Genomic DNA, 12,793 nt, shown 5'->3' on the forward strand with positions numbered 1-12,793 from the left:
CATGCACATTCTGGCATTCCCCCGCTCAGTCACACAAAGAGGAACCCAAACAAAATACACACACACACACACACACACACACAACGAGAGAGAGAGAGACCTATACCGATTGAGAAGGAGGAAAGACAGCGAATGTTAAAAGACAGTACTTGAAGCTGCTGGTCGGCTGAATGGGACTTGAACAACAACAACCAGATTCAAAGTGAAACTAAACTTCAGGGAACACTGAAGTGTTACCTCGACCAACTGATTTCTGGGGTATGTGGCTAAGCTTCATGCTCAGAAACTAAATGGCTTCCTCTTTTTCAGAAGTGGATTTGTCCTGTTCTGTGTGTCGTGACATATTTAAAGATCCTGTTATCCTGTCATGTAGCCACAGCTTCTGTAAAGCCTGCGTGCATGAATGGTGGAGACATAGACCCATATTAAAGCAATGTCCACTTTGTAAGGAGACATCTCGGATAAACGATCCACCATGTAACCTGGCTCTGAAGAACTTGTGTGAGACCTTCTTACAGCAGAGAGCTTCAATAGGGTCTGAGGATCTCTGCAGTCTGCATGCGGAGCAACTCAACCTCTTCTGTAAGGAATGTCAACAGCCAGTGTGTTTGAAGTGTGTTGTGTGTCGAGATTCTAAACAACACACCAAACACAGTTTCAGACCCATAGATGAAGCTGCACAAGATCACACAGAGCAAGTCCAGACATCACTGAAGTTCTTACAGGAGAAACTGAAGGTATTTAATGAAGTTAAAACAAATTACAACCTAATAGAAAATCACATCAAAGTTCAGGCCCGGAACACAGAAATGCAGCTTAAGGAACAGTTTAATAATCTTCATCAGTTCCTACGATATGAAGAGGAGGCCAAGATTGCTGCTCTGAGGGAGGAAGTGGCGCAGAAGAGTCAAAAGATAAAGGAACTGGTTGATGGCCTGATTGGAGAGATGGAAACCATCTCTAACGCAATCCAAGCCGCCGAGAACCAGCTGAGAACCGGCAACCACGTCTCCTTCCTGCAGAACTGCAAGGCTACGATGGAAAGAGTCCAGATCACACTGCAGGAGCCACAGCCGGCCTCGGGAGCGCTGATAGATCAGGCCAAACACCTGGGAAACCTGGCCTTCAGAGTCTGGGACAAGATGAGGGACCATGTCTCCTACACTCCTGTGATTCTGGACCCCAACACTGCCCATCCGTTACTCATCCTGTCTGATGATCTGACCAGTGTGAGAAGAAAGAGAAATGATGAACGTCGTGCAGAGATACAGCTGCCTCCTGACAACCCAGAGAGGTTTGACCACTGGCCTGTTGTTCTGGGTTCTGAGGGCTTTAAATCAGGGATTCACAGCTTTGATGTTGAGGTGGGAGAAAATAGACACTGGGGAATAGGTGTGTCAGCACAGTGTTACCCGAGGAAGGGAGACAGGGGAGGGCAAATTTGGGCAATAATGTTATCTGATGGTAAATACACAGCAGAAATGTGGTCATCACCAGGTACACAGTCAGAGATCGCTCTCTCAGTGATCCAGAAACCCCGGAAGATCAGAGTCCAGCTGGACTGGAACAGAGGACAAGTGTCCTTCTCTGATCCTGATACTAACACAGACCTACACAGCTTCAAACACACTTTCACTGAAACACTCTTTCCAATCATTCATAATGCTGATACTATGCCTCTGAATATCTTACCAAAGAAGAACACTTAAAGTTTAGAATCCATATGATCTGGAATAGGATAGTCAACATTCACAGTAAGCGTCACCTAAAACCAGTGGTGGACAGTAACAAAGTACATTTACTTCAGTGACTTTCACTACAGTACATGTTATGCCTGAAGAAGGTCCGTAGGGACTGAAACACCCTCAATAAACAATGACTCCTGTACCGAGCAGATAATCAGTGTGCGGGCGTATCTTTCATTTGTATTATTGTGCACTGGCCTACGCACCTGTTCATACGCCTTATCTCTAGGTGTGCAAAAGCTAATTACATTTCAAAGATAAATACTGTACTTTTTACTGCACAACATTTCTAGGAAAGCTGTCAAGTAATAAGTAACGTATGAATTTGTGGTGTGGTGGTACAGTGTAGAGTAGACAATCTAAACTACACATTTTGAAGTGAATTGTCTTTCTCAGAAAGGACCTATATGTGCATATACATTTTGATGCCATACAAGGCAATGAAGAAGAAAAAGACCCTAATGCTGGATAGGGGGAGTGGGGGGCAGTGATCAAGGAGTTGCACACTCTCACATTGGATCAATGCTTACTATAATGCCATAAGTATGGCATCTCAATGTGTATACAACTATGACAATAATTATGATGATAATGGTGTATTATGCATTAATGTTATTGGCTGAGGGTACTGTAAGCCCTGGGGTTTATTTTTTTACTTCGAAAAACCTGTTCAGAAAATATAGTCACCACTTTGATTGAATCTCAAAACATGAACTACAATGCACGTGATTGCACGATTGGTTTGAGATATATACCCACATTACTAAAATCACACTCACTCTGGCTGTCACATGACGTCACGTCACTGCTGCCACATCATGACGTCATGTGGGGTTTCTCCCCAAACATTAAAAGTCGATAGACTTGGCTGCCATATGACGTCATTTCTGAAAGCCAGACATTGGAGCGGCTAGCGGCCCTAAAAAACAAACAAACAAAAAAAACCCTAATGTGACGCATTGTGAGCTTGTATTCTTGCCATTTTCAAAAGATTGTTATACATTTGAAAAGTACATTTTGATACCAATAATTTGTACTTTGTAATTCTAAACTTTTTATATTGCAGTATTGATACTTTTACTTAAGTATAAAATGTGAGCAGCCTACTTATTCCACTACTGCATGTCTCTTTGGTATGACCAGCATTGTGTCTATTTGTATTGTATTTTGTATGATCACCTGATGTCTTTACATTTGACCTTACTAAAACCAATAAAGATTGAATTTAAATTATACAATGTGTGGCTGGAATCATAGTGAGCAGTTTAATGTCTAAATGTAGACATGTGTAGCCTACATCCAGACATTTTATGAATAATTAATTACATCATTTAGAATACTGAACATTCATCAATATTTTACATATATTTTACACTTTCTTTAAATTGCAAATTAGTTTTTCCACAATAACTAATTCTATATAAAAATGAGAACATATAAAACACATTTAAAGATTATATACCTACATTAAAATGATGAATGGGAACTACAGAAATATTTCATTTGCAAATGTATCCACTAGATGGCAGTCTAAGAACACACATGACTCATACAGTGATTCACAGTTTCAATCTCTCTTGAGGGCAGACTCATCCTCTTTTGTAACAAAACTTGAATTTCCTCTTGAGCAGTTTTTATATGATTTTACGGTGTAGATTGGGGTCCCAGAGATGAAAATCATATAAAACTGGGGATCATTGATATTAGGAAGAAATATTGGTAAATTAGGCTATTGAATATGCCACTACTAGTATTAACTATTACTACTGTATATTTAGAACTCATCAGCACGTGCATGTGTGTGTGTGTGCACACACACATACAGTAGGTGCATGTAAGACCAGGTCATTATTATGGAATAACAGGGTACAGTAACAGCATGGTCATTAGTGTCACAGGATAAAGGCAAGCCTATGGTTGATGTAGGAATGTAAAGATGATTAAAACCTGCACACTGTATTTCTACTCTCTTCATAATGACGGGATCTCATTATTCCACCAAACTCACACCCTCACAAAACAAAAGCTAGGCGGCCCACGCCGCCCCACGGTATATAATTAACAAGCTAGTAATGCTACCCAGGGTGCTAGGTGGAGACAAATGCTCGAATCAATTCAGATCGTTTCAAATTGATATTTTTTGTAATGTACAGTATTGTAGAGCTACAGGTGATTACAGAAATTATTTAGTGTAGAACAAAGTTTTTGGAAATGATCCAAACAAGGGAACCTAAAACCCTACTATAAAATACATTTCTGACGGGACAGGACAGGCTCAACAGAGATTCAAAGTAAAGCTTGCCGTCTTAAGTGTTAAGAGCATGTTCGATCAATGGAAGTAAAATAGGATATTTTAGTATCCTAATTATTAGAGAAAGAAAACATTTTTTTTCCAATAATTAATGTTATAATTATCAATACAATCTTTGTGTTTTGCCAATTTTTTGGGGACCCACTTTCAATATCTTCGCGGTACACCGGTGGCCCCCGGCCCAAAGGTTGGGAATCGCTGTGTTAAAGGGCCACTTCACAGCTTTGCAAAAAAAAACAACAACATTATGTTAATGATAAACACTTTCCTGAGGTTTTTATGTGTATTTCAAATTGCCTGTGATGTCACTTCATTCCTGGACTACATGTTGTCTCAGTAAGACCCCACCCCTCTCCACAAGGTGGGGCAGTTCTCCAAAGCATTATGGTTATTGTAGTAATCCAGCAATCCAGTCAAACCCTAGTCAAACACACAGACTACATTATTTTTCTGGCCATGGAATGTAGGGCGGCTCCTCCTGTCCACATGTCCTTGGGCAAGACATTGAACCCTACATTGCCTCCAATGAGTCGGTCGGTGTGAGCTTGCCACCATTGTCACGTGTGTGAATTTGGGAAGTGAGGACGCTGGCGTCGACTGTTCGCCGCTTCACCTCCCAATGTTAATGAACCATTGTAAAGTGCTTTGAGCACTTGGAAAAGCGCTATAAAAATGCAATTCATTATGCAAATTATTATTAACATACTACTAACATTGAGTGACTGCAGTTTCTTCCAGTGGTGAAATGTCTCTTTAAAGGAGTAGTTCGCCCCAAAAATGACATATTTTCCACAGACCTTGAAGCCTTGAATTCATGAAGATGTGGTTTTTGTTTTTGCCACATTCCTGGGCCAGTAATATTTATGGTCATCAGCGGTCAATAGGAGACTCAGTGGACTCTGTCGGTCATCACTTTCTCCATGCATTCAAGGCTTCGTGGGGTGTGGAACTGACTCATTTTTTGGGGTTGAACTACTCCTTTTTAAAACCACATGCCAGGACTTACTCATGTCAAACAGGTCCTTCTCGGGGCTGTCCTTGGCTGTGCCCGATGTGCCGTCTGTCGTCGCCGCCGCCACACTCTCCGCCTCCGCCTGCAGTACCGCCAACACCTGGGCGTCGATCTGCTGCGTGTTGACGTACGTGGGCATTGCCTCGCCCGCTTTCGCTGCCTGAGGTTTCCCCTCGGGGAGACTGTAGGTATCACAGGAGCCTATACATGTTTGGAGGAACAGTCAATAAAGGGGTAGCTCACCCCAAGAAATTGCTTCTTTTCTACTAAATTACACACCTCATGAAGCCTTGAATTCATGGAGGGTTGTTCTCATTTTTCTCAGGGTTCTCTCATTTTTTGTCGCATTCCTGAGCCAATGATTCGATGACCAGGTGGCTGGTCAGTAGGAGACTAATTCAAATGACTGGCTCTGGAATGCAACAAAAACTAAAACAAATCCATGAATTCAACACTTCATGGGGTGTAATTGATAGAAAATAAGTCATCTGGGTGAACTACTCCTCTAAGAGTGAGTCAAAGGCCGTCCACACACCACAAATGATAACTACAAAGCCTGACGGCCAAGCTACACCAGGCTTTTCTCACGCGTTTACCCTAAACGCGCGGCCCGTTTACCCTAAACGCGCGGCCCCGCGCGTGCGTTTTTGAGTGGTGGCTTTTTTGAGTGAATTTAGGTCCAGTCCTATTTTAAAAAATCACACCCGGGTGAACAGGGTGAACATAGCAACCACGCTCATTTTTTCTGCACAAACAAAGCCAGGTAATGCAATCACACCCGGGTGTGATTTCATTACGTCAGACATGATTTCATTACGTCAGACAGACCTTACACCACTCAGTTCACACGGGTGTGATTTTTTAAAATAGGACTGGACCTAAATTCAACGCACGCGTTTAGGGTAAACGCGCGCGTTTTGTGCGCGAAAAGCCTGGTGTAGCCCGGCCGTGAGTTATACTTGGTTGCACATTGTGTCTGGCACCGAAAATAGACCATCTAAAAGCTGTAAAGCGCGCATAATGATGACTATGGCGATAATGATGCGAGGATCCACACGATGAACGATAACGTTGAGTAAACAAGTTGAACTTGATGTGTTGTAAAAGCGTGTAAAGTCCTGTAAATTCCAAAAAAGATCCCAACGATATCGTTCACCGCTGTTGTTGTCATTATAGCGGTGGTATGGACTCCGCCATCCACTTAAGTTAGAACGATTTTTCGAAAGGATTTATAGTTAAGTTATCATTCCCGTTGTGTGTCCAGACTCCAGCCCCCTTAACTCAGTGTAACGTTCTACAATTCAACTGATAATAATTCATAACAAAGGATCATATTAAAATCATCTGACCCTGTTGTGCGGCTCTGCGTTCCTCTCCCCAGCTGTCTCCACAGTGTCGCCCCTGGTAATACGTTTGGTCTACAGAGCCTGTGCCCACCTACAGTAATAACACACACACACACACACACACACACACACACACACACACACACACACACACACACACACACACACACACACACACACACACACACACACACACACTTTAATCCCGAATCTTAAAGGTCTTTGAGGATTGTTTTGAAAAATATTCATTAATATAAGTTCCGGATTGCAGCTTTGGTTGTACATTCTCACAGTTACAAATGGATATAACACTAGGATTTTACAAAACAAGACTGACGAGCCATAACTACCAGGTGAGAAAACTACAGTATAATCAGTTTGTGTGCTGCAGCCTCTGCCTCAGCTCACGGCTTCATGTTGCGGCGTTCAGAGTATGGGTTTTATGCCATTCAGACTATGGATTTTATGGGTAAGTCTCCCATTGGCTTAAAGGCAGCCTAGAGACGAGGCAGCCAATCATGAAAAAGTGTCCACTACGGTCGCTACTAGAGGTAGTAGTGAATGTACCGTAGGCCAGGATGCTTTTCAAGCACCTGGCAAAAAAAGAAATCATCATTATGCATTTTGATCCTTAATTAAAGATTTGAGTATTAACAAACTGCAGAGTCAAGTCCGAGAGAGAAAGAGAAAATACATATTTTATCCAGTTCTTCTTCCAGAGAAGCTACATGCAATAAGTTAAGATGGTATACCTGTCCCCCATCTGTTCCTGTGTTGTGATTGGTTAGCCTGGTGTCGATGAAGCCCCCTGGTGGCGGCATCTTGCCAGGAATGTTGTTGTAGTACGGGTGTTCCGACGAATCCTCCTCCTCCTCTGTCCACGGAAACTCCTCCATGTTCAATACCCTGAGGAAACAACAAGGAAACTCCTCCATGTTTAATACCCTGAGGAAACAACAAGGAAACTCCTCCATGTTTAATACCATGAGGAAACAAGAAGGAAACTCCTCCATGTTTAATACCCTGAGGAAACAACAAGGAAACTCCTCCATGTTTAATACCATGAGGAAACAAGAAGGAAACTCCTCCATGTTTAATACCCTGAGGAAACAACAAGGAAACTCCTCCATGTTTAATACCCTGAGGAAACAACAAGGAAACTCCTCCATGTTCAGTACCCTGAGGAAACAACAAGGAAACTCCTCCATGTTTAATACCCTGAGGAAACAACAAGGAAACTCCTCCATGTTTAATACCATGAGGAAACAAGAAGGAAACTCCTCCATGTTTAATACCCTGAGGAAACAACAAGGAAACTCCTCCATGTTTAATACCCTGAGGAAACAACAAGGAAACTCCTCCATGTTCAATACCATGAGGAAACAACAAGGAAACTCCTCCATGTTCAATACCCTGAGGAAACAATTAACAAGACTCCTCCATGGACCATTGGACCATGTTGAATACCCTGAGGAACCAATTAACACACTGAATAAAGCAGGGATTCCCTTCATGTTTAACACCCTGAGGAAATAATTAACAAGGGACTGAATAAAGCAGAGGTTCCTAAACAAACCCAGTTAAAAATGGCCAAAGAAAGGGTCAAAATGGCATTGCTTTTGAGTTCCCCCCGGGGAAATAAATAAATCACACTTGTGTGAAGTGAGGGACGCGCAGGCAGTTAAACTATGAAGCTAACTTGTTTGACTTTAGGCAGAAACGATTTTGAATGTAACAAGCATTCTGATGAATACATGGGCAACTAGAAAAAGTGCCCTTCTGGGCACAGGTCTCCACCAGGAGGATAGGACTGTGTGAGATGTTTGGCAAAATGTTTAGGAGTAATATAAACATGTTTGCCTTTGATGGCAATTGGATGATTTGAGGCATTTTGTTCCAAAAATGTGTTTTGCAAAAATCAACCTGTTGGTGGCGCTATAACAGGCCAATGTGAAAAGGGTGGGATGTATTCCTCAGCCTAGTAGGAAAATGTGTGAAAGATTTCACGTAAATTGCATGCTGTGTTCATGATTTGAGGCTTTTGTTCAAAACGGGGCAATCTTGCAAACTGTGAAAGCCAATTATAGCCAATTAGGATGGAATATGAAATATCGGACAGATCCGACTTGAGCACATGACCATAGAGATACTGTGTAACGATTTGTGAGATTTTTGGACAGAATCTGGAGGAGTAATATCAAAAAATGTGTTTTACAAAAGTCGGCCTCCTGGTGGCGCTATAACAGGCCGTTCTGGAAAATGCGGGGCAGAGGTTCATCGTTGGCATCCAGGGAGTGTGTGTGCAAAGTTTGGCATCGACCGGGTTAACGGTGCCGGAGATTAGCTGGTAACGGACGGACGGAAGGACACACACACGGACGGACACACACACACACACACACACACGGACGGAGTGCAAAACATACTCTCTCCCCATGCCTTCGGCCTGGTGGAGACAATAAGGAAGGACCTTATTGAATCAGCAATGATAGGAGTATAGAGTTAGACAGATATAAATAAAGGCAGATAAACATGACTTGTGCAAAATGAGTGTGTTGACTTAGACACTTTATGAATAAGTCAAAAGTTTTTTTTTGTTAATTTTTTTTTAAGTCCATTTTTTATTTCTTCCAAATATGACTTATGCAATTATGCCAATGAAAGTGTGAGCCGAACGTACTGCATGTCACATGCAGTACGCTCACACACACATGCAGCATGTCTAACAGTTACCTGTCATGCGTGGAGGACAGTTTAGTGGCAGGACACTGCAGGTACTGCTGGAAGCGCAGGTCGAACGCCTGCCCGATGGTGCTGATGACGTCCTGGGCCAGGCCGTCCGAACACTCCAGGATGTGACACGCTGTAGGGTCAATACATGAACCCATTTAGACCTGAGACCAGATTCTACCAAAAATGTCTTCCAAATCAGTTTTCTGAAGATCGTATCACTGGTGCTCAAACTGTTTCGTGTCAAAGACCCACAGAATTATCTGTATTTGGCCGCGGACCCCCATCTGAAAACATGTTGTTCCAGGGACCCCCCAGAAGCAAATGTTTGAGTTAAAAACGTTCACTGTGAAAGAATAATATTCAAAGGTGACCAGATTTGACTGAGAGACTGCCATCGCGCACATTACAGCTTTTCACCAGAGGAGAAAAACTTTTTTTTCTTTCTTTTTTTTCAAAATGAGTTAATAGCACAGGCAGACTCTTCACATACTAGAGCATGTCTGAAATAAGTGTCAGAGCTGAAATCGGCATGTAAATATGAAATAAATGCCCAAACATGTAGCTAGGTGTAATGTTAGAGACCACAAAAGTGAATCTTTCAAACCTGTTTTCTCAACTTGTGGTTTTCTGTAAGACATTACTCTATAAGCCACCTCTCCAAAACTGGTGGGTCAAACTGAACAACCAATATGTCAATTTGAAGCTATGATTCCCTGCTTTCATATGACGTGAAAAAACGAAAATTCAAAAAAATCCAATGGCAGTTCCTCAGTCAAATTTAGTCACAGGATTTGCACACATTTTCAAGATTTTAGTACCGCGCTATGAGCTTGTAGATTTTTCAACAACTAATGGTTAAAAGCTATGAGGTGACACAGATGCGTCCTCAGGTCTAAATGGGTTAATATGACACCCCGCTTTGCGTGCGTGGCTCTTATGTGTCTAGTCTGTTTAGAACACAGACAGTTTGGTTCTATTTGTGTGCGCTTCACATTGTTGTATTGTGGTGGTCTTTTGCCGTTTTGTTTGTGGTTTTAGTTGTCTGAGCTTACATGTTAGAGACATGTTTTCCCCCCTGCAATATATAGTTTATATTGTTATATTGTTAGGGACTACGAATGAAAATTAGCATCCTTGCTAACTCCTGACGTATTTACATTGAATCCTCAACTCTACTGTATGTAGTTTTGTTGCCGTGTTCATGAATAGGTTCTTGTCCCTCCTATCTCAAAATATTTGTCAGAATCTTTTGAGAGGATGGCCCCTTGAGATGCAGCATCTCAATTTAGAGGGGGTCCTATACACATAAGTAAAACATTACATACAATACAAATTATACAAAATGTGTATCATGGGTAAAAGATTACATACAGTAAAAACACACAATACACACGCATACAGGAGGTACAGTTAGCTTGCTCACCATCTCCCACCCACACCCCCAGCCCTCAACTCATTTTAAACAAAAAAGAATGGAGAAAACAGTTAGAAAGTAAAAAATAAACGTAAACTGTGATGCATGATTGTCCACATAAAGAAAGAAAGGGCTTGTAGATTGGCTATTTTCTGTGAGCAACACTGACCGGAACATTGTACAATGAAGAAGGATTCAGGTGTTACCTCTTCTATTAACTGGGTCCTTCGCTACGTAGGCGACATAATCTGTTGTGTCCTAAAAAGACGAATAAAAAAAGGTCACAATAAATGTGTAATTCACGTGAATAAATGAACACACAAGTAATACATTCGCTGCAATCCACAAGATTAATGTCCAGCATGAGATTTCGAAACTTGGTCTGCCCTCCACGTGAGTGGCACCGTTTCTACCGCTACAATAGTTTTACTAGTATCAAGAAGCTTTTAGGGGTGAAAAACTATAGAGTATATTGCATTATTAAACATCAGTAAATACTTACAGGGTCTCCGCCGGAGGCAAAGGAGATGGACTGCATGTGATGGTTGGCTATAATCTGTCATAAACATTACAAACATTGAAGAATTATGCAATGAATGTGTCTCTTCCTCCCATATATTTAATCCCATTGCTAGCATTCTATTGGGAAACGTCGCTGGATTTTCAAATGCTTAAATTTCTGAATTAGGGCATTGTCATCAACAAACTATACTATAAAAACTGGTCAAACATTGGCTACGTTTTCAAAGAATGAGGCAATAATTGTGAAATATAGCCCACAACGCCTCGCGCTGCCATCTGCTGTTTTCACAATATTAATCTGTGGAACCGAGTCAAACTAAGTGTAATGCCTCAACTCTTACAATTATAAGTGCTCGCCGGGGGGGGGGGGGGGGGGGGTCACAAAGGCAATGAGAATCACTGAATTAGGGTACAGTTATAACATGTCCCCCCCCCCCGCCCGCTAAGTATTCAGGTTCAGTGGTGGAAAAAGTACTCACATGTTTCACTTAAGTAAAAGTATCAATACTGCAATGTAGAAATACTGTTACCAGTAAAAGTGTGGCATGTACTTGAAAAAGTGTTTGTATCAAAAGTAGAAGGTACTCATTATGCAGAATGTCCCATTCCACATGTTCAAAATGTATTAAAAAACATATCTACAAGCTACAAGCTCAAAACACAAGCTCACAATGTGTCGCGGTGCGACGCATTGTGAGCTTGTAGATCGGCTATTTTCAAATGGCCGAAATGTATATAGCGCTGAAGTGGTTACTGTATGTTTTGTAATAATAATCCAAATCTGCAAAGTAACTAAAGTTGTCAAATAAAAGTAGTGGAGTAAAAGCACAACATTTGCCTCTGAGATGTAGCGGTGTAGAAGTAAAAGTACTGGAATTTGGAAATACTCGAGTAAAGTACAGATACCTCCAAATTGTACTTAAGTACAGTATACTTAAGTAAATGTACTTTCCAGCACTGTTCTATACTGTACCTGTTTGGAGTCGGGGGTCATGAGGTTGAGACTACTGGTGGAGATGTTGAGGTTGATGGACATGCCAGCAAACTGCAGGTTGCTCTTTCCCAGGATGGTAGACAATGCTTTGGAAGGAGGCTGACAAAAAAAAAAAAAAAAACAAGAGGACATAGAATGAAACAATTAATATAACATTATGCATAATTATTGCACTTATCGCACACACAGCAGTGCACGCACGCATATATCAACATAGCTAGCTAACCGGCTAACGTTAGTAGCATTATGGCTCGATCGATCGAATGCACTATAAAAGCGCAATTGCCATTAATCAACGGCAATGGCGTTAAGCGTTAGTATCAAAATTAGGCTTCAATTGGCATTAATCAACGACAATGGCGCTGAAAGTATTAACACATAGAATGCGGGACACGTTTTTCTACGTGGTTCAAATCCCAACGGTCCGATGCGGGACACGTCGAATTTACGTTTAGCGCATTTTCTCATTGATTACTTTCAATCAGTCACCCTCCCCTCCTGAAAACAGGACGGGAGGGGCGCTTTGTGTTTAGAATAGTATCCGTAATCGTAATGGCGGCGCCCATGCTCTGTACGAGTGTACATACAACTCCAGTCAACAGAATCATACTGTATAACATCCGATCGGCTTGCCTCCACCTCCCCTCCTGTTTCTCCCTCCTCCCCTCCTCTCCTGTTTGTTTCAGGGGAGGGGAGGAGGGGAGGGGAGGGGGTCT

The 12,793-nt window shown here is 41.8% G+C and overlaps 2 protein-coding genes across 2 annotated transcripts in view; one reads left to right on the forward strand and one right to left on the reverse strand.

Annotated features, from left to right (window-relative positions):
• Positions 1-12,793, reverse strand: part of shc3 (SHC (Src homology 2 domain containing) transforming protein 3) — a gene marked incomplete at its 5' end in the record, with an annotated part of 28,955 nt that overhangs the window by 2,816 nt on the left and 13,346 nt on the right. The window contains 7 exons of the mRNA XM_079524421.1: positions 5,063-5,269; positions 6,418-6,505; positions 7,167-7,320; positions 9,148-9,277; positions 10,768-10,819; positions 11,064-11,117; positions 12,057-12,176. Coding sequence (XP_079380547.1) covers positions 5,063-5,269; positions 6,418-6,505; positions 7,167-7,320; positions 9,148-9,277; positions 10,768-10,819; positions 11,064-11,117; positions 12,057-12,176 — 805 coding nt within the window. The remainder of the gene's footprint in view (positions 1-5,062; positions 5,270-6,417; positions 6,506-7,166; positions 7,321-9,147; positions 9,278-10,767; positions 10,820-11,063; positions 11,118-12,056; positions 12,177-12,793) is intronic.
• LOC306939736 (E3 ubiquitin-protein ligase TRIM35-like) lies at positions 45-2,952 on the forward strand. Its single transcript, XM_079524422.1, has one exon. The coding sequence runs from the start codon at positions 291-293 to the stop codon at positions 1,707-1,709; it is 1,419 nt and encodes a 472-aa protein (XP_079380548.1). The 5' UTR covers positions 45-290; the 3' UTR covers positions 1,710-2,952.

This window comes from Electrona antarctica (assembly GCF_951216825.1).
Source record: "Electrona antarctica genome assembly, chromosome: 16".
In the NCBI taxonomy this organism is placed as follows: Eukaryota; Metazoa; Chordata; class Actinopteri; order Myctophiformes; family Myctophidae; genus Electrona; species Electrona antarctica.